The sequence below is a fragment of the Crinia signifera genome, chromosome 11 (assembly GCF_055691185.1).
Source record: "Crinia signifera chromosome 11, ASM5569118v1, whole genome shotgun sequence".
Lineage (NCBI taxonomy): Eukaryota > Metazoa > Chordata > Amphibia > Anura > Myobatrachidae > Crinia > Crinia signifera.
The window spans coordinates 68,588,046-68,607,682 of record NC_139227.1 but is presented as its reverse complement, the minus strand read 5'-3'; the positions used below and the strand labels follow the sequence as shown (position 1 = coordinate 68,607,682).

Genomic DNA, 19,637 nt, shown 5'->3' with positions numbered 1-19,637 from the left:
TGCTGCCCTCTCTTATGGAGGCCTCTCCTTCACACACTCGGTCAGACCGGATGGCAGCCAGGGTGGAGGAGTGGGCATCCTCCTCTCCCCCAACTGCACCTTCCGCGCCATCCCACCTGAGCCCTCCCTCACATTCTCCACCTTTGAGGTACACACTATCCGCCTCTTCTACCCCATTCACCTCCTTGTGGCTGTAATCTACCGCCCCCCTGGCCCCTGCTCCCCTTTCCTTGATAACTTTGCTGCGTGGCTTCCACACTTTCTCGCCTCTGACCTCCCCTCTATCATCCTTGGTGACTTTAACATTCCTATTGACATCAATAATGCTGCCTCCTCTAACCTTCTTGACCTTACCACCTCCTTTGGACTTTCTCAATGGACCTCCACCCCCACTCATAATCTCGGACACTCCCTTGACCTAGTCTTCACCCACCATTGTAATCTCTCTGATTTCTCTAATTCTTCCTTCCCACTCTCTGACCACAATCTGCTCTCTTTCACCCTCTCATCCTCCCCTCTCCCCTCATTGCCCAGACCCACAGTTACCAGACGTAACCTCGGGTCTCTTGACCCCACTGTCCTGTCTTCCCTGGAGACTTTCCTCTCTCCTCTCTCAACCATGACTTGCCCCAACCAGGCTGCCTCTTTCTATTACTCTTCTCTCACCTCTGCTCTCGACTCTGTAGCCCCCCTCCACACTGTTCCCCTTCGACGCTCTAAACCACAACCCTGGCACAACAAAATAACTCGTTTCTTGCAAAAATGTGCACGCTCTGCTGAACGCCTCTGGAGGAAATCTCACTCTCTGGAAGACTTCCTCCATTTCAAGTTTATTCTCTCCTCCTACAGCGCTGCTCTCTCCTATACCAAACAATCTTTCTTCAAATCTCTCATCTCTTCCCATTCCTCCAATCCCCGACGTCTCTTTGAAACTTTCAACACTCTACTTCGCCCTGCACCACCCCTCCTCCCTTCATCCCTCACTGCCACTGACTTTGCCTCCTTCTTCCTCTCTAAAATTGAGGTAATCCGACATGATATCTCCTTCCATACCCCCTCTGCTGCCCACCCACCCCAATCATCCTCCCCTACCAACTACCCCACTCTGTCATCCTTCTGCCCTACTACAGCTGAGGAAGTCCGCTCCCTCATCTCATCCTCTCCCCCCTCTACCTGTCCCTTGGACCCTCTCCCCTCCCGTCTCCTCAGTTCCCTCTCCCCCACTGGCTGCTCCCACCTTGCTCACCTCTTTAACCTATCTCTTTCTACTGGCATCTTTCCCTCACCCTTCAAACACGCTCTGGTCTCGCCTATTCTTAAAAAACCTAACCTGGACCCTTTATCTCCCACAAGCTACCGCCCTATCTCTCTTCTCCCATTTGCCTCTAAAATACTAGAACGGCTGGTTTACAGGCGTCTCACCAGCTACCTGTCTGACCACTCCATCCTAGATCCCCTTCAATCTGGCTTTCGCCCACTTCATTCCACTGAGACTGCCCTAGTGAAAGTCACCAATGACCTGCTGTCAGCCAAATCCAAGGGTCACTTCTCCCTGCTTATCCTTTTGGACCTATCTGCTGCCTTTGACACTGTGGATCACCCTCTCCTCCTCCACACACTCCAAAACATTGGCCTCTCTGGCACAGTCTTCAACTGGTTTTCCTCTTACCTCTTCAACCGTTCCTTCTCAGTCTCTGCCTCTGGCTCTACCTCACCACCTTCTATCCTTCCTGTCGGGGTCCCTCAGGGTTCCGTCCTTGGCCCCATTCTGTTCTCTCTGTACACCTCCTCTCTGGGTGCACTCATTAACTCCTTTGGCTTCCAATATCACCTCTATGCAGATGACACCCAAATCTACCTCTCCTCTCCTGATCTGTCCCCCACTGTTTTCTCTCAAGTTTCCAACTGCCTCGCTGCCATCTCTACCTGGATGTCTGAGCGATTTCTGAAGCTGAATATGGACAAAACCGAACTTATTATCTTTCCCCCACCCAGAGCTATGCCCCCTACTAATATCTCTATCACTGTTAACAACACCATCATCTCCCCTGTTCCCCAACTCCGCTGCCTGGGTGTCACTCTTGACTCCTCCCTCTCCTTTGCACCCTACATCCAAACGCTGGCCCATTCTTGCCGGTTCCAGTTACGCAACATTGCTCGCATCAGGCCCTTTCTCTCACAGAGTGCAACTAAGCTGATCATACACTCATTGGTCATCTCACGGCTTGACTACTGTAATGCTCTTCTCACCGGCCTTGCTCAATCCCAACTAGCTCCTCTCCAATCTGTCCTCAATGCTGCAGCCAGGCTTATCTTCCTCTCCCGCCGCTCTAATTCTGCTACTCCCCTTCAACAAAATCTGCACTGGCTTCCATTCCCCTACAGAATCCTCTTCAAACACCTCACACTCACATACAGGGCCATCTCTAATTCCATTGCTCCATATATCTCTAACCTCATCTCCATTCATACACCCTCCCGCCCTCTACGGTCAGCTGACGACTGTCGTCTCTCCTCCACCCTGATCACTGCTTCCCATGCTAGAGTACAGGACTTTGCCCGTGCTGCACCCCTTCAGTGGAACGCACTCCCTCGCTCCATTAGACTCTCCCCGACCTTGCAAAGCTTCAAACGGGCACTGAAAACTCACCTATTCATCAAAGCGTACCCTTCCACTGCATAAACCAACTGGTTCTCCGACCCCTTGCCTGTTTCCTGTTTACATCCTGCTATCTAACCACCACCCCCTCGCTTGCACCTCTTGTAATCTGTCTGTCTCCCCTTCCTACTAGATTGTAAGCTCCTCCGAGTAGGGCCCTCTTCCCTCCTGTTGTCAAAGCCCACTTCTCTTCACATCTCACTCACAGCTCTCCTTTACTCCAACACTCAGTGACCATCTTCGTCTGCATACTCCTCTCCATCATTGGCCTCAAGCCTCTAGTTGTATGTTGATTGAGTCCTCACTACTTGTACCCAAGCTGTAATGTGTATTGATCTGTGGCGCTCTTTATTTGTACTGTATTTTTGTTATTTATTCAATGTTATGCCAAGTTTTGTTTCCCTGTATTGTTCCTTTGTACGGCGCTGCGAAACACTTGTGGCGCCTTATAAATAAAATTATAATAATAATAATAACATACATACATACATACATACATACAAATACACAATAATTTTTGGTGATTACTGCATACACCTTTATTGGCAAACTGTCCACAAGTTCCTGGACAACAGCAGTCAGTGTGTTTTGCCATTCCGCCCTAAGTAAGGTGACGTATTATTACAACATAAATTATAATAGAACATCCCGCCCCCTACTTAAAAAAAAAAAAAACCCATATAATGTAACAGCTCATTTCTAATAGTAAAAAATAAATGCCCAAATGCAGAGTACAGTACTTTCCACAAATGGAAACACCGGGGCTTCTGGCCGTGGAGATCAGAGAACCGGCACCAGCACGGCTGTCATGCTGCTACAGGCTCACTGTGCTCGCCAGAGGACGTTGAGGATTCCCCCGGAACATAGAATACGGCGAGCGGCCGGCGAAGGGGTTAGACGGGAGGATGGCTTTTTTTCGGTGATCATCGCCGAAACCAAGCCATCCTCACCATACATACCCCCTCGCCAGCCGCATTGAATAAACCCCTATATCTTGCATCACTTTGCTTTCGTTTAAATGTATGAATCTGAATTATTCACTTGCATTCTTCCAGCTAACAAAAATTGTCTCCTCAAAACATCCAAATGCGCCACAAATGCAGCAAACCTACTGCATATAGCCGTGAGCCTCGCCATTTTCAGGGCTGCACTCGCCATTTCCACCTCACTTTTTAGAAACAGCGAGGTGTAAACGGCGAGTGAAGAGGGGTGGGTTGAATACTGATGATCAATAGGCATTGCTCACTGTCATAGCACGCTTAAGCGACATGGAATATACCCCATAGATGCTCCATTTACTGCACATCTATGCTCTTATTTGGGTCTATTGGCATGTTGTATATATTATAGTTCGCACAGCATTTCACTTACAGCTCCTTCTTGTTCTGTCTGAGAGCAGTAACAGCGCGTACAGTGGCTCCTCCCTCTTCGGGTATTGGGCTCTGGAATACCTTCTCCACCTCTTGTGACTCCTCAGAGTCAGTGATCCCATCTGCAGTTTCTCCATTCAGGGAGTCATTCTCACACAGTACTGCCCCATCCACTGTGTCCAGACTTTCTTTGGATCCTTTCTCCACCGGAGACCACTCTGTCTGTGTCCCAACAGTAATATATAGAGATCTAAAATCCTGTGCATTTTCTGTAGGCTCACTGTCATAAAAGCAGAGTGTTTATACATTATATAATCAGCAGCGCACAACCAATTTTATATGTAAAACATTATGTTAATTAAAAAACATAGCAGGAAGTATTCCTTTCACCTCCTTCAGTTTTATTATCTGTAAATGTCAAATATCCATAAGTTGAATGTGTTAGTATTATGGGGCCGATTCAGACGGTGGGGGGTCTGCGCATGCTTATGTGCCGACCACCTGTGCGAACGCCTTCAGTGAGTATCACACTAGCCGTGACGTTCACACAGGCAGGGGAGGGCCAGGGGCAGGCAGAGGGTGGCTGCAGAGGAACGGCCAGCATTTTGTTGGCATCGATGCCTGCTTGGGGTGTGTGATGTCACATGACGTCAGCGCCCACCCCATATTCAGTGATCAGCTGCATGTCGACCATTTGACAATGTCGACCTAATGCATGTCTACCTTTTTAATGTGTCAACCTTCTGCCTGTGGTTGATCTATTGAACACCTACAGTACAGTGTAAATGTTCCTTTCTTCTTCTCCTGTTCATGTAACAATACATTTCAATCTCACCTTTTCCCCGGTCTTAATAGATAAAAGCTGTTACAACATACATACTGCACCACCTCTCCACAATTTACTCCCTCACCCATCAGACGTGATACTATTATCCATACCTTATAATGAGCACTTATGACTCATCTGTTCGTAGAAGCATATTGGCCCCTCCCCGTAACTCATTAATCAGCTCCTATGATCACTTACTCTCTGGGGGTGATTTAGTTTGATTTGCAAATAGACAAAACCATGTGTGCTGCAGGTGGGGCAGATGTAACAGGTGCAGAGAGAGTTAGATGTGGGTGTTATTTTGTTTCTGTGCAGGATAAACACTGGCAGCTTTATTTTACACACAATATAGATACCAGTTTGAAGTACACACCCCACCCAAATGTAACTCTCTCTGCAAATGTTATATCAGCCCCACCTGCAGTGCACGCGGTTTTGTCCATTAGCAAACCAAATGTGCTTTGGAAACCAACCTGAATCACCACCTCTATCCCAGTATTACCTGGTTCCATCCCTTATTCTATTATAGATAGTTAGCTCTCCCAGGCAGGTTCCTCTCATTTGCTCTTCCTGACCTATCTCTGCCACTGGAGTAGCTTTGTTTCCTGGCTTCCCATTTCCCACCATCATCCCCAGTCCTGCCTGCCCACTTGGGAACAGGTTACATAAGTGCTGACTTACTTCCTACAAGTTACAGTATCAGTACTTGCCTTTGCACGTGAGTCGCTATATATACCCTTAACTTCCTCCATACCTTCCACCATAGGCGTGCGCAGCACATTTTATTAGGGGGTGCACCAACTATTGTGCATGTCTAACACCACCCATTGGGTGCGTTTAACACCACCAATCAGGCGTGTCTACCATCATCTATTGGCACTCACTACAATATAAAAGTCCACAACATAATCTTTGGCCTATTTCAGTCAGTTTTTAATCTTCTTACTACTCTCTGTAACAGTTCATGCAAATAAAGTCAAAAACATATATGGATGACGCAGGTATGTAGTGATATGACAATGGTCCAGTACAATTAACAATGCAAACACACATAACTGAATGATGGGCGCTTCTTTTAATAGATTACAGTTCTAAAAAGCAAAAGTCTTTGGTAAAAGGTATTGCTGGTTGTTAGCGGCAGGGAGGTGTTTATAAGGTGGGCACAGCCTTAGGGGGTGCCTGTGCACCCCTAACACTATGTGCGCACGCCTATGCCTTCCACCCTGATTTAGTAATATGGCTGTGACAATTGTTATTCTATGCGTCAATGTGAAAATGTTAACTATTATTAGTGTGACCCCACTCTGTTAAAGCATTATATGATCTGGGTTTTAAATGATTAATATTCATGTGTAATATTGTTTAAATAGACAATCCTGGACTTTCAACAGTCTAGATAACACTGAAATGGAACCAAGTCACTTCTTACACCTACAAAGTCTGACTTTCTATGGGTTGATCTATATAAAGATGCCTCAACTCATGAGCTACACCAAACTAACCCTGAGCTACACCAAACTAACCCTGAGCTACACCAAACTAACCCTGAGCTACACCAAACTAGCACTGGGTGCTCAACCGAGTGCCGGATGACCTCCCGACATTTGGGATTCTGACGGTTAATATAGAGACATCCACGGCCCCCATAGAGGGAGAATAGAAACTGTGGTGAGCACAGAGAACCACCAAGCCTGCATCCCCGTGACATCTTCGAAAAGTTGTCACGCAGAGTCAAAGCAAACACTCTGGTACTGTAACAGACACGTTTCTTTCTAGTGCACATCTGCACAATAATCACTCTCCTGACGTGTGCGGTGAAACATTTCTTTGTAGGAGGTGTGGCCAAATAACCCTCTGCTTAGGATACACACCCTATAGTACCCAGCCCTGGGTTATGGCCCTGTCTATGAGGCGTTGCAAAACTGTTTAATTTATCAAGTATCCCCCCTGTAGCTAATGCCTTCTGAAGTAATAGTAGCCTCCTGGAAACTGCCAGGCAATGAATGCCGCAAATGCGTGATCAATAGACTGTGCATCTGCAGGAGTCCTGATAGAGGAATGAAGAGACCGCTGATGCTGTCACTCCAAACACACTGACCCTGTCCCTGTGGGCCTATAGTGATGCATTTAGGAGGTATTTAAACTCTTATTGCTGCAAACAACTGCAATAAGAAATAACTTATTAGGCCTAAGCCCCCTTACGCTCCTCTTTTTTATATCACTTAATTTTAGCTGATATGAGGAGACACTTTGGCAAAATGACGACTGTAAGGAAGCTTGACATTGCAAACCTATGCTTAAAATACAATTATTTACTATAGTACCTGTAGACTTTGGAAGCTGGACTAGCATCATTTACAGGGTGCGCCAGGGAGGATGAGGAGGAGGAGACACCTGAAACAGTAAAAATTCTAAATCAATGTTCGCTCTTTCCATTATAATTCATGCCTAATGGTTCAAGGGGTTAGTACATAGTACAGATGTGCCACAAATGCATACAGTGAGGCTGATTCTGTGTGAGATACAAAGGGGCTGTATTTGCGGGTATCTGCAAAATCTAGGTGTAATAACTCATGCAAATGCGGGATTCCTTTCAGCAAATTCATGCATCTGCAATGGGAGGTAGTGCCAGCCATTAATTTAAAACAAATCACTACAACCCTCATTAGTAAGGAACATTTGAATCCATACATAGAGACCTGTCTGATTCAAAATCAGCCTAATGTTTTGTGCATGTTTCCTTTACATTTGTCTCATTTCTATAGTAACAGATTAATAGTGTTTGGCAAACTCAGGCCTTCCAATGTTCCCTCTAATTTTACGAAGGCTTTGTGCAGAAAAAGATATTGGCTGTGCAACTTTGGAAGGAAATGTACATTTTTGTGCGTCACATAACGTATACAGGCCTAGGTTTCGAGTTCTGTTGAGTTAATAAAGCAATTTGAATGTTTACAGACTTCACACACCACACATATAGACTATAGCAGTGATTTTCAACCTTATTAAACTCGTGGCACACTAAAACAAGATTTTAACCTTTGTGCGCTCAGTTGTAATGTCTGTGCGCGGGCTCGGCGAGTTGTGTGCGCGCGCACACGCGCACAGCTTAGAGGGAACACTGCTTATGACCTCTTACAGTGCATGTTTTCCAGATCTCCTAGGTCAGACATATCCAAACTTTGGCCCTCCAACTGTTGTGAAACTACACATCCCAGCATCCCTTGCCATAGTTTTAGTATTCCCTAATAGCAAAACAGTGGCAAGGCATGATGGGCCATAGTTAGACATGCTTGGCCTAGGTGATACACAGATGTACTGTTCACAGGTGGTGCTAATTGTTTCCATTTGTGCTGCAGAGGAGATCTGTAGCATGTGTACTGTTAGGTGATCTTAAGGACCAAGGGCCTGATTCACTACCGTTTTCTAAACAGCGGTCGTTCATTGCTTAGCGAGTGTCTTAACGCCGCCCACCCATTAAATGATTTCTCTCCCCGTTGGAAATAACAGTCAGTGTAAACTGTATCACCCCCCTCAAGTTTGGGAAACTGGATTCATTAACATTTCTTTCTTTCCACATTAACTGATTTTTACAAAGTAGTCACCAACTAACGAATCATAATGAATAAGGATGTTCAGCTTTAATGCTGTGTTATCACACAGCTGAGGAAGTGGTTTCATAGCACCAAAATCTACTGATAGCCTACATAAAAGTTATCAAGCAATGAAAGACATGGTCTATGCAAAATATATGTACCTCCTTTGGAATATTTTACATTTAATTTTCTTGCACCATGTAACCCAAGTGGATGTATCTGGGGAATTCTTACTAGTGATAAATGCATAATTAATACTCTGGGCTAAATGTAATAAGGTGTGAAATCAGAACAAGAGAGATTTTGGTAGAGTTTTCCCGTTATTTTTTTAGTAGCAATCAATTACATGGCAAAATCATGGTTTGCAGTGTAAATGGTTGCCGCTTAAAAAAAAAACAAGGGAGACCGCTCCCAAAATCTCTCACTTTCTGATTCTCATACTCTATTACATTTGTCTCTCTGTATTATATAACTAGAACAATTCTTCTTCATTATTTACAAACACAGATGATCAAGAAATTCATAGGCAGTCACCTATTTTATGAAGCTACACCAAAAGTAATAATAATAATAGTATTAATAATAATAAAGATGTTTTTTATACAACCCTTTTCTCTTTACTTTGCCTTTAAAGCACAACATACAAAACAAGCTTAACAAGAGACATTAGAGAAATGGAACAGGGAATCCGGATGATAAGTTGTTAATGACTAGGTCAGGCATTCCCAACCACAGTCCTCAAGGTACACTTACAGTGCAGGTTTTAATGATATCCAGGCTTGAACACAGGTGACTTAATTAGTACCTGAGGGATTCTGATTAAACCATCTGTGCTGAAGCCTAGATATCACTAAAACCTGCATTGTAAAGCTGGCCATACATCAGAAAGATATTGTACCCAATCATACAATCTCAATTGATTGTAAGATGGATTGTATGCAGATTGTGTGCACATCTTGTGTACAAAATCATGCAGCAGATGGATTGTATGACTGATTGTATGATGGATTGTGTGTAGATTGTGTGTCCAAAAACCACCAAGAGCTGCTGGGGATTTCAAGGGAAATTGTACACAATCATGAGTGCAATCAATCTTAAGATCGATCTTTCTGATGTATGGCCAGCTTAAGTGTGCCTGGAGGACCATGGTTGGGAATGCCTGGACTGTCAAAAGTAATTAGGTAAACACCATTGGTTGACATGGTCAAAAGATCAACATCGTCAAATGTTTGACATGTCAATGGTTTACACATTAATAGGCCAACATGGTAGTTGTTTTAGAAAGGTTCCTTTTTTAACTTTTCATACTTTACCATCCACAACGGTGTACCAGTGCCACACCTGGGAACAGGAAAGTCTTGCGTCTATTTTAAAAGGATTGTACAGTGGAGACTTCTAGAACTGTGTGGGGAAGAGTTCCATATTTTGGAACCATAAAGCTGATGTTTCACCCCCTTACAGGCATTCAGGTAGATTCTAGGTACTGCCAAAAGTCTTACATATACAGATCATAGTAAGGGACCAGAATCTGCCTCGGTACCTTAGACCCTCGTCATGTAGGGCTCTGAAAGTCAGTAAACCAATTTAAAATGATTCCCCATCTTACAGACAAAAAGTGGAGGGAGCAAAAACTAGGTGTTATGTGGCTTGAATGGGGCTGGTTAGTTAATAGCTTGGCAGCTGCATTTTGTAGCAGCTACAACCTGTGCAATGCTTTGTACAAGAAAACAAGGAAGAGTGCACTGTAGTGGTCTAGGAGTGATGATACAAATCCATGTATGACTTTAGACAGACAGTGATCGCGCTCCTGGGGAACCCTCACGATGGCTCCTACTCCACTGTTTTTGAATCCCATCACATATTATGCTGTTGAGCTACTCCACCACCCCCCCCCCACCCCCCACTGTGTCAGGAAAAGAGAGAGAATGAGAGAGTGTGTGTGTAAGTGTTTTAGGGAAAGGGGTTAGAGCCAGAGAGAGACAGTGCCAGGTAGAGAGAGAGAGGGGGGAGGGAGAAAGAGAGAGGGAGGAAAGAGGAAAGAAAGAGAGGCTAAGCGTGGGGAAAGAGGAGGGGAGGATTGGAGGAAAGATAAGGTCCATACACACATGACGTACCCGCTGTTTATATCAGGGAAACAAATGGGTTGGGGGCGAGATGGGTGGAAGTGACATGGTGTAAGGTGACACGGTATGAGGTCATGGGGGCGAGAGGAGGGGGGGCGAGAGGAGGTAAAGTGATGGGGTGAAGGCAAGAGGGGGGTGAGGTGACGGCGGCAAGAGGGGGTGTATCAATGAAGGGAAGAGAGGGGGTGAGTCGACAGCGGGCGAGAGTGGTCAGATGACTGAAGGTGAGGTGGAGGCAGGTCCCGGCCTCACCAGAAACGGCATGCTCTCCTGCTCCCGCGCCATTCTGCAGTGAGAGGTGGTGAGGTGAAAGGAAGTGAGGCACTCTGAGTACATGGGGACCTACAATGGCTACTGCCCCTTTATAAAAAACCTCAAAGTTCAGTGGGCATCCCGAACGGACTCTGAGACTTACAGTCAGCCGACTATGTTCAACCCATTGTCTACAAAAGAAACATACAGTTTTTAAGAGTTGACCTTTGCACAACTAAAATGTTCTAGCTCATTTCCAAATATAGACACACATTTTTGAGGAGTTCCACACTTAATTAGTGAATGTTAAAAATAAAAACATGGTTGAAGAAAAAGAGTTTCCTAGACAGTGGAGGGATCTTATATGGTCTGATGAGAGCAGTGGGTAAATGTAATAGGGTCGAAATTGTCTGAGGTCAGGGATATCGTATGAAATTGGTTGTATTTTTTAAAGTGCTAATCAATTACATGGTAAACACTGGTTTTGGCTTGAAAAGGATTGGCACTCTAAAAATAAGGCCATTAACGGACAAAATCCCATTCCTCCGGCAACCCTGAGCCCATTACATTTGCCCCTAGGTGTGACAATTTTTACCTCATAGCTTGGTGCTATACATGTGATACAACATCCAAGGCACATGCTTCCTGGTAGCTTCAAGATGTGCACAAGAGGAAGGAAAACTTGTCAAAATATAGGTCACAAAGTACAAAAATAGGAGTGTGGGTGAAAATCCATTTCTGTCCGCAAGAAATGTTGGATTTATATCACAACAACAAAAAAAAAGCCCAAAGCTTACATCAAATGGCCACTTTGGAGTAGCTCAAATACTACAAAACAAATCAATGATGCTAGTCAAAGCGAATCGTAACAAGAATCCATGGATGAATCTGAAAATGCCTGTTCAGCAACGGTTCCCAACCAACCTAATGGAATTCAAGAAATGTTGCAAAGAAGGATGGCTGAAAATTGCTTATTCCAGATGTGCAAATCTGGACGAACCCGAACATAGTGACAGCTGGAAGTGCAGATAAAAGATGCTTCTGCTAAACAAGGTTATATAAATATCATGGATTTTCAACTCGATTCCTCTAAGGCTTGGTACACACTAATAGATATATCTGCAGATCAACTGATCTGCAGTTATATCTCTGGTCAGATCGGGCAGTGTGTTCTCCATACACTCAGCCCGATTTGTTATGACTGAAGTCACAACTGTGCGGAAGCATTTAGATGTGCCCGCTCAGAAGTCCACCTGTTCCTGAAGCGAGTGTACGAGGAAATTGCCTGTACACACAGTACGAAGTGCCAATATATTTTTAGATATAAATCAGCCATCGGCTGTGTTGCACAGCCTATGCGAAAGATGTTGTTCACAAACATATCGCTGGTACACTGGCAGATGGTCCATCGATATATCGACCACTAAATCGAACGGCCAATATATTGGCCAGTGTGTACCTAGTATATTCATGCTTTCAGGATATCTTTAAAAATGCACAGCTGAAGGCATTTACATTTCTTTTTGTTAGGATCTGATTTAAGGACCTCTTGTCCTGCAGTGTTCTCAGAGTTTCTCTCAGCCTTGCTCTGAGTTCCATACAGACTTCAGTTTCCAGGTTGCTATAACTTCAGTGGGAATGGATATGGATACCTGGTCAGGCTGTGGGGGGTTGGCTGATGGATGGAAGGTTAGGGTCAATGGAGGCATGGGTAGGGAAAGCATACTTGCTTGACTCCTGTCGGGATTTCCACCTTCGGGATGCCAACATCGTTAGTCTCACTGATGGCATCTGCATGTATGCCCGTAGTGTAATACAGCCAGTGTGTACCAGCCATATGTTTGTAAATGATGTCATTTACAGACATACTTCTGGGTAACATCACATATTAAGCATTTGCGAGACTGGGGCAGAGAGAAATAAGGAATTTGGTACTTACCGGTAATTCCCTTTCTCCGAGGCAGCAGGGGACACTGCAGTCTACACGTGTGGGATAGTGTGGGTGCATTGGAGGAGTCGGCACTTTAAGAAATTTGAATACAGCTGGCTCCTCCCCCCGCTATCCCCCAGCAGACTCCAGTCTTAGGGCTGTTTCACACAGTACGGTTCCTGCCGCACGGTGAAATCCCGTACGGCCAGGGAGCCGTGCCGCACTCAGCAGTTGTGAATGGACACTATTGTGTCCATTCACACGGGACGGCCACGGCCCAGCCGCACGGCTGCAGCCGGATCCCCCCACTGGAAGGGACGGCTGCCGGGCTGTGGCCATCCCTGCCATTATAAAATTCTGAGTGCGGCGCGGCTCCCTGGCCGTACGGGATTTCACCGTGCGGCAGGAACCGTACTGTGTGAAACAGCCCTTAGAAACTGTGACCGAGAGAGGATAGGGGCCAGGGCTCGATCCCTGGAACAGAGGAGACACTTTGCAGAAGAGAAAAGATTAGCAAGAATAACTCATAACAAGAACTCACAACTTGCAATCGGCAAACATTCAATGTTAAAGTAAAACAACTTGTAAGATGGCAGGAATAAAGCGCTGGGAGGGCGTGCAGTGTCCCCTGCTGCCTCGGAGAAAGGGAATTACCGGTAAGTACCAAATTCCTTATTTCTCCTCCCAGCAGCAGGGGACACTGCAGTCTACACGTGTGGGATAGTACCAAAGCACTAAACCCGGGAGGGAGAGCGCTGAGAATCCTGCAAAACAGCTCTGCCGAATGATGCCTCCTCACTGGCAAAGCTGTCAAACTTATAGAACTTGGCGAAGGTGCTAGCACCCACCCAAGTGGCCGCCCTACAAACTTGTGTGAGCGAAACACCTCTGGCCGCAGCCCACGAAGTGCTTACGGCCCTTGTTGAATGGGCGGAAATCCCTAAAGGAAGGACTTGGTTAGCCCTAGCGTAGGCCTCCTTGATTGTGAGGCACAACCACCTAGCCAGCGTCTGCTTGGACGCCGGCCAACCCTTCTTTCCTGCTCCATACAACACGAAAAGACTATCCGTCTTTCTCCACGATGCCGTTCTGGAAACGTAGATACGCAGAGCGCGCACCACGTCCAAGGACTTCATATCTCGTGAAAGGGCTGGAACCACAATAGGCTGGTTCACGTGGAACGCCGAAACCACCTTCGGAAGGAAACCCTGGCGAGTTCTGAGTTCCGCCCTGTCCTTGTGGAAAACCAGAAACGGGGAACGACAGGAAAGAGCCCCAAGCTCCGACACCCTGCGGGCCGAAGCCAGCGCCATCAACATGAAACCCTGGCGAGTTCTGAGTTCCGCCCTGTCCTTGTGGAAAACCAGAAACGGGGAACGACAGGAAAGAGCCCCAAGCTCCGACACCCTGCGGGCCGAAGCCAGCGCCATCAACATGAAACCCTGGCGAGTTCTGAGTTCCGCCCTGTCCTTGTGGAAAACTAGAAACGGGGAACGACAGGAAAGAGCCCCAAGCTCCGACACCCTGCGGGCCGAAGCCAGCGCCATCAACATGACCGTCTTCCACGTCAAGAACCTTAGATCCACCGAATCTAAGGGCTCAAAAGTATCAGATCTTAGGAATTTCAGAACCAACTCCAAATCCCATGGCTCTGAAGGCGGAACGAAGGGAGACTGTATACGAACAACCCCTTTTAAGAAGGTCTGTACCTCCGGAATTAGAGCCAGCCTTCTGTGAAAAAACACCGATAGGGCAGACACCTGGACCTTCAAAGACGCCAGTCTGAGACCCTTCTCTAAACCCGATTGTAAGAACTCCAACAAACGGGAAAGATGAAACACTGCCCTTGGTACTGATCTAGCTTCGCACCAGGCTATGTAGGATTTCCAAATCCTGTGATAATGAGAAGCGGTCACCTCCTTCCTAGCCTTCAGCATAGTTGGAACTACAGACTGCAGTATTCCACGTCTCCTTAACAAGTCGGCTTCAACAGCCACGCCGTTAAACGTAGAGACTCTAAGCCGGGGTAGATGAATGGTCCTTGTTGTAGAAGATCCTGTCTGAGTGGGAGACGCCACTGCACATCCGCTTGAAGAAGCTTGAGGTCCGAATACCAGGCCCGTCTCGGCCAGTCCGGGGCAATCAGAATTACTGAAGCGGACCCTCTTTTTATGCGCTTGAGCACTCTTGCTATGAGTGGAAACGCATATATCAGCTGGAAATCCCATGGGATGGAGAATGCATCCCCCGCCAGAGCTTCCGGATCCCGAGACCTGGCACAATACCGAGGTACCTTCCGATTCAACCTGGAGGCCATCAAATCCATCTGAGGCATGCCCCACCGGACCGTCAACTGATGAAAAACCTCCGGATGAAGGGCCCACTCTCCCGGGTGGAAGTCCTGTCTGCTCAGATAATCCGCCTGCCAATTCTCCACGCCCGGCAGATACACCGCAGAGAATCGGGGGACAAACGCCTCGGCCCATTCCAAGATAGGACGCACCTCGCGCATGGCCGCACGACTTTTGGTTCCTCCCTGTCGATTTATGTATGCGACCGCAGTCGCATTGTCCAACTGGACTCTTACCGGACGTCCCCTGAGCAAGTTGTGTGCCTGACCCAAAGCCAATCTGATTGCTCTTAATTCCAGGACATTTATCGGAAGACTTGCCTCCTGGGCCGACCACCGCCCCTGAAAAGTCTGGTTGAGAACAAAAGCTCCCCAGCCCCTGAGGCTGGCGTCGGTGGTCAGTATCGTCCAACTGCATGGACTGAAACTCCGGCCCTGGAGTAAATTGGGAGTGTGAAGCCACCATTGAAGTGACTGACGAGCTGCTCTTGACAGGGTAATCTTCCCGTGTATCTGTAGATGCGACCCTGACCACTGTGACAGTAGGTTCCATTGGAACGTTCTGGTATGAAATCTGCCGTACGAGATGGCCTCGAAAGAGGCTACCATCATCCCCAGCATCTTGGTGCACAACAGGATCAAAACTCTGCCGGGAGCTAGGACCTGTCGTACCTTTGACTGCAGCGCCGCGATCTTGTCCATTGGAAGAAATACCGCCTCCTGCGCCGTATCCAGAATAAGGCCCAGAAATTGAAGCCTCTGTGTTGGATTGAGCTGAGATTTGCCGAAGTTCAAGATCCAACCATTTTGGACCAGAAAAGAACATGTGGCCAGAGCGTCTGCTATCAATTTGTCCTGAGAAGAAGCCTTTATCAAGAGATCGTCCAGGTACGGGATGATCGTTATCCCCTGTAACCTGAGTACCGCCACCATGCAGGCCATGATCTTGGTAAAGACCCTGGGAGCGGACGACAGACCGAAGGGCAGAGCCCTGAACTGGAAATGAGAAGCCTGCATTGCGAACCTTAGAAACCTCTGGTGAGGTTCCCAAATAGGGACGTGCAAATAGGCGTCCTTTATGTCTAACGACATAAGATATTCTCCCGGTTCCAGTGATGCAATCACGGACCGTATGGACTCCATCTTGAACCTGTTGTAACAGATGTATTGATTTAAATCCTTGAGGTTTAGGATAGGCCTTACGGAGCCGTCCGGTTTGGGGACTACGAACACATTGGAGTAAAACCCCTGTCCCCTCTGATGTTCTGGCACCGGTATTATTACAGAAGCGTCCAAAAGCTTTTGAACTGAATCCTGTAAGGCCTTTCTTGTCTGATCCAGCTTTGGAAGGCCCATTGGAAAGAATCTTACTGGAGGTGGCGCTGAAAATTGAAGTCTGTATCCCTGTGTAATAATTTGCAAGACCCACTCGTCCCTGCAGTGAGTCTTCCAAACCTGAGGGAACAGCAACAGACGAGCGCCCACCCTGGACTCTCCCACTAGAGCCGGAAGACCGTCATGCCACGGTCTTGTCGGAAGCCTTGGGCTCCTGGCGACGTGCTGGGGCAGCAGCGGCCGCTGCTGTTCCCGCCCCTCTACCTCTGCGACCTCTAAAGGCCGTAAAACCTCCTCTGGGCCTGCCTCTAAAGGCCGAGGAGCCTTGAAAGGACCGAAAGGACTGAGTGAGGGACCGCCTCTTAGGTGGAGGAGCGGCTGTAGGTAAGAATGTAGACTTACCCCCCGTGGCCTGGGAGATAAGCTTATCGAGCTCTGGCCCGAAAAGCATATCCCCTGTGAACGGCAAGGCTTCAACGGCTTTTTTAATTTCAGCCTCAGCCTGCCATGACCTCAACCAGACCGACCGTCTGGCCACCACAGCTGACGCAGAAATTCTGGCTCCTAGAGTCGAAATGTCTGCCGCTGCCTCACCTATGTAAGTTGAAGCATCCCTGATGCCTTCCGCCATAGGCAACAAATCTGCCACAGGCATATTTTGCTCCCGACCAGCCACAAGCTCAGCAGCCCATTGCTCCATAGCCCTGGCCACCCAAGCAGAGGCCAAAGCAGGACGCAAAAGGACCCCTACCGTGGAATAAATGGTCTTTAGTGAGCAATCTAAACGCCTATCCTGCGCCTCTTTCAAAGAGGCCACCCCGGGGACAGGCAGAGTGGCTCGCTTAGATAGCCTGGATAGCGAGATATCCGGAGTGGGAGGAGTCTCCCACTTGGCCCTGGATTCAGGAGAGAAAGGATATAGTGTCCTTAGGCGAGCTGACACCTGGAATTTCCTATCCGGACATTTCCATATAGAGAGGAGAGGAGAGTCTAATTCCTCCGAATCCGGAAAACACAACTCCTGTCTTTGAGAGCGTCCAAAAATGGACACCTGGGGAGTAACCTCAGGCTGCTCTAATTTCAGAGTGGACCTAACAGCTCTAATAAGCCCCTCCACACCCTGTGATTCATCCTCCCCTACATCCAAGGGTTGGATATCCTCCACAGGGGGAAGAACCTCTCCTTCCTCTATAATATAATCCTCATGGTCTGAATCATCAGCCAAAAACAGAGAGGGCATAGCCTTTCTTTTAATTACAGCAGCAGCCGAAGGTCTCTTAGCAGGACCTGCCATAGACTGAGTTAAAGAGTCCACTGACTGAATTAAGGATTGAGCCCAAGCAGGCTCTGCAGAGGTCAATCTAGAAAGCTGAGTCTGAAACACCTCTCTATCCTTCCTAGAGGCAGCCATTTCAGCATTCAGATTAGACAGCAATGATTGCAGCACCTCTGAGGAAACAGCAGCTGCCTGCACAGGTGCTGCAGGAGCAGCAGTAATTTGAGAAGCCTTATAGCAAATCTCACAGAGGGAACACCCTCTAACATGTTGTGTGTATTGCTGCTTACAGCTCTTGCAGGAATAAACCTTCAAAGCAGCCTTAGATGAAGTTGCTTTTCCTGCCATCCTGCCCAGTAAATGTAACAATACTGACAGACACACAACACCAGTCACACAAGAAACACCCCAAAATACAGCCCAACAGCAGGGAAATACCCAGTAAAGTAGCCCTGAAGTCTGGCAAGTTACAGGGGAAGAGGAGCCAATTAATAACCCCCGATTCTTGTGTGTGTAATGTACCCCTTAAGACTTACAGTGTCCCTGTAGTCTGCTGGGGAGCGCTGAGCTGCACAGGTAACAGAGGTCCCGTTTTGTACAGCAAACTGCAGAGAGAGAGAGCACCGCAAAAAGCCACCTCACAGCTCAAAAGCTCAGAGAGAAGAGAGAGAAGCAAGCTCCGCCCTCCTCTCTTACGCTGAGGCGCGAAATCCAAGCCCGCCCCAAACAGCCGGCATACTGGAGGGTGCGCTGACGTCACCACCGCGACTCAGCTCTCTCTCTGCCACCGACCATCGCGCTTAATGGCCGCCCCCTGTCTGGCGCACAGCGCCCTTACTTGTCACCGGCGTCCCTGGAGTTCGGGGGAGATAGCCCAGGACCCGTGACGCACACCGCATGCAGCTGCGGGCGGGTCCCCGGAACGGAGGCTCCGGTGGCTGGACAGTGGAGGGAGGCTGCATGCAGGCCCGACCATGTCCCTCCAGGGTCCCACGTCGCAGACAGGCATTCCCAGCCTGTCTGTGTCCAAGTATAAATAAAAAATAAATAAAAAGGAAACAAAAATCCTAGTCTCCTTAGGAGACATAGCCCGGGAGTCCGACTCCTCCGGGCACTTTTTCTAAGACTGGAGTCTGCTGGGGGATAGCGGGGGGAGGAGCCAGCTGTATTCAAATTTCTTAAAGTGCCGACTCCTCCAATGCACCCACACTATCCCACACGTGTAGACTGCAGTGTCCCCTGCTGCTGGGAGGAGAAAGAGAGAGATAAAGAGAAGGGGCAGGGGGAAGAGTGGGGGAGGGAGAAAGAGAAGAAAGGGGGAAAGGAGGGAGGGAGAGAGAGCAGGGAAGAGAGAAAAAAAAGAAAAAGCAGGGAAGAGAGGGTGACAGACAGAGGTTGGGGGCATAAAGAGGGATGGGGAGGGAGAAAAAGAGAGAGGGTTGAGGTGTGGAAGTGACTGAAGGCAAGAGGTTGTGAGGTGATGGGGAAAAAGGGGGTGAGGCGACAGTAGATGAGGTGATGGGGCAAGATGAGGGGAAGGAGAGACAGGATGACACACAAGGGTTGGAGGAGAGAGAGAGCATGGGAGAGCAACAAAAAAGGAAGGAGGCAGGATGTGGGGAAGAGAGGGTTGAGCTGACGGGGTGGGCAAGAGGGGCATGAGGGGGTTAGTTGAAGGAGGCAAGAGGGGGTGGGGCGATAAGGATAAGGTGATGGGGAGGTGAAAGGAGGTGAGGTGACGGGGATGAGAGGGGACAATCTGATAGGGGGTGAGGTGAGGGGAAGGGGTGAGGCCATAGGGGGTGAGAGCGGGTAAGGTGACAATGCGATGGGGTGATGTGACAGGGAGTGTGATGGGGCGACAGGGTGACTTGACGAAGGTGAGATGAGGTGATGGGGTGAGGTGATCAGGGTGAGGAG

General features: G+C 47.9%; 1 protein-coding gene across 1 annotated transcript in view; it reads right to left on the bottom strand.

Annotated features, from left to right (window-relative positions):
* The window catches only part of EML3 (EMAP like 3), an 89,411-nt gene that overhangs the window by 51,126 nt on the left and 18,648 nt on the right, over positions 1-19,637 (bottom strand). Inside the window, exons 3-4 of the mRNA XM_083164814.1 lie at positions 7,183-7,252; positions 4,031-4,309 (exon numbers count right to left, since the gene is read on the bottom strand). Of these exons, the coding sequence (XP_083020940.1) occupies positions 4,031-4,309; positions 7,183-7,252 (349 nt within the window). The remainder of the gene's footprint in view (positions 1-4,030; positions 4,310-7,182; positions 7,253-19,637) is intronic.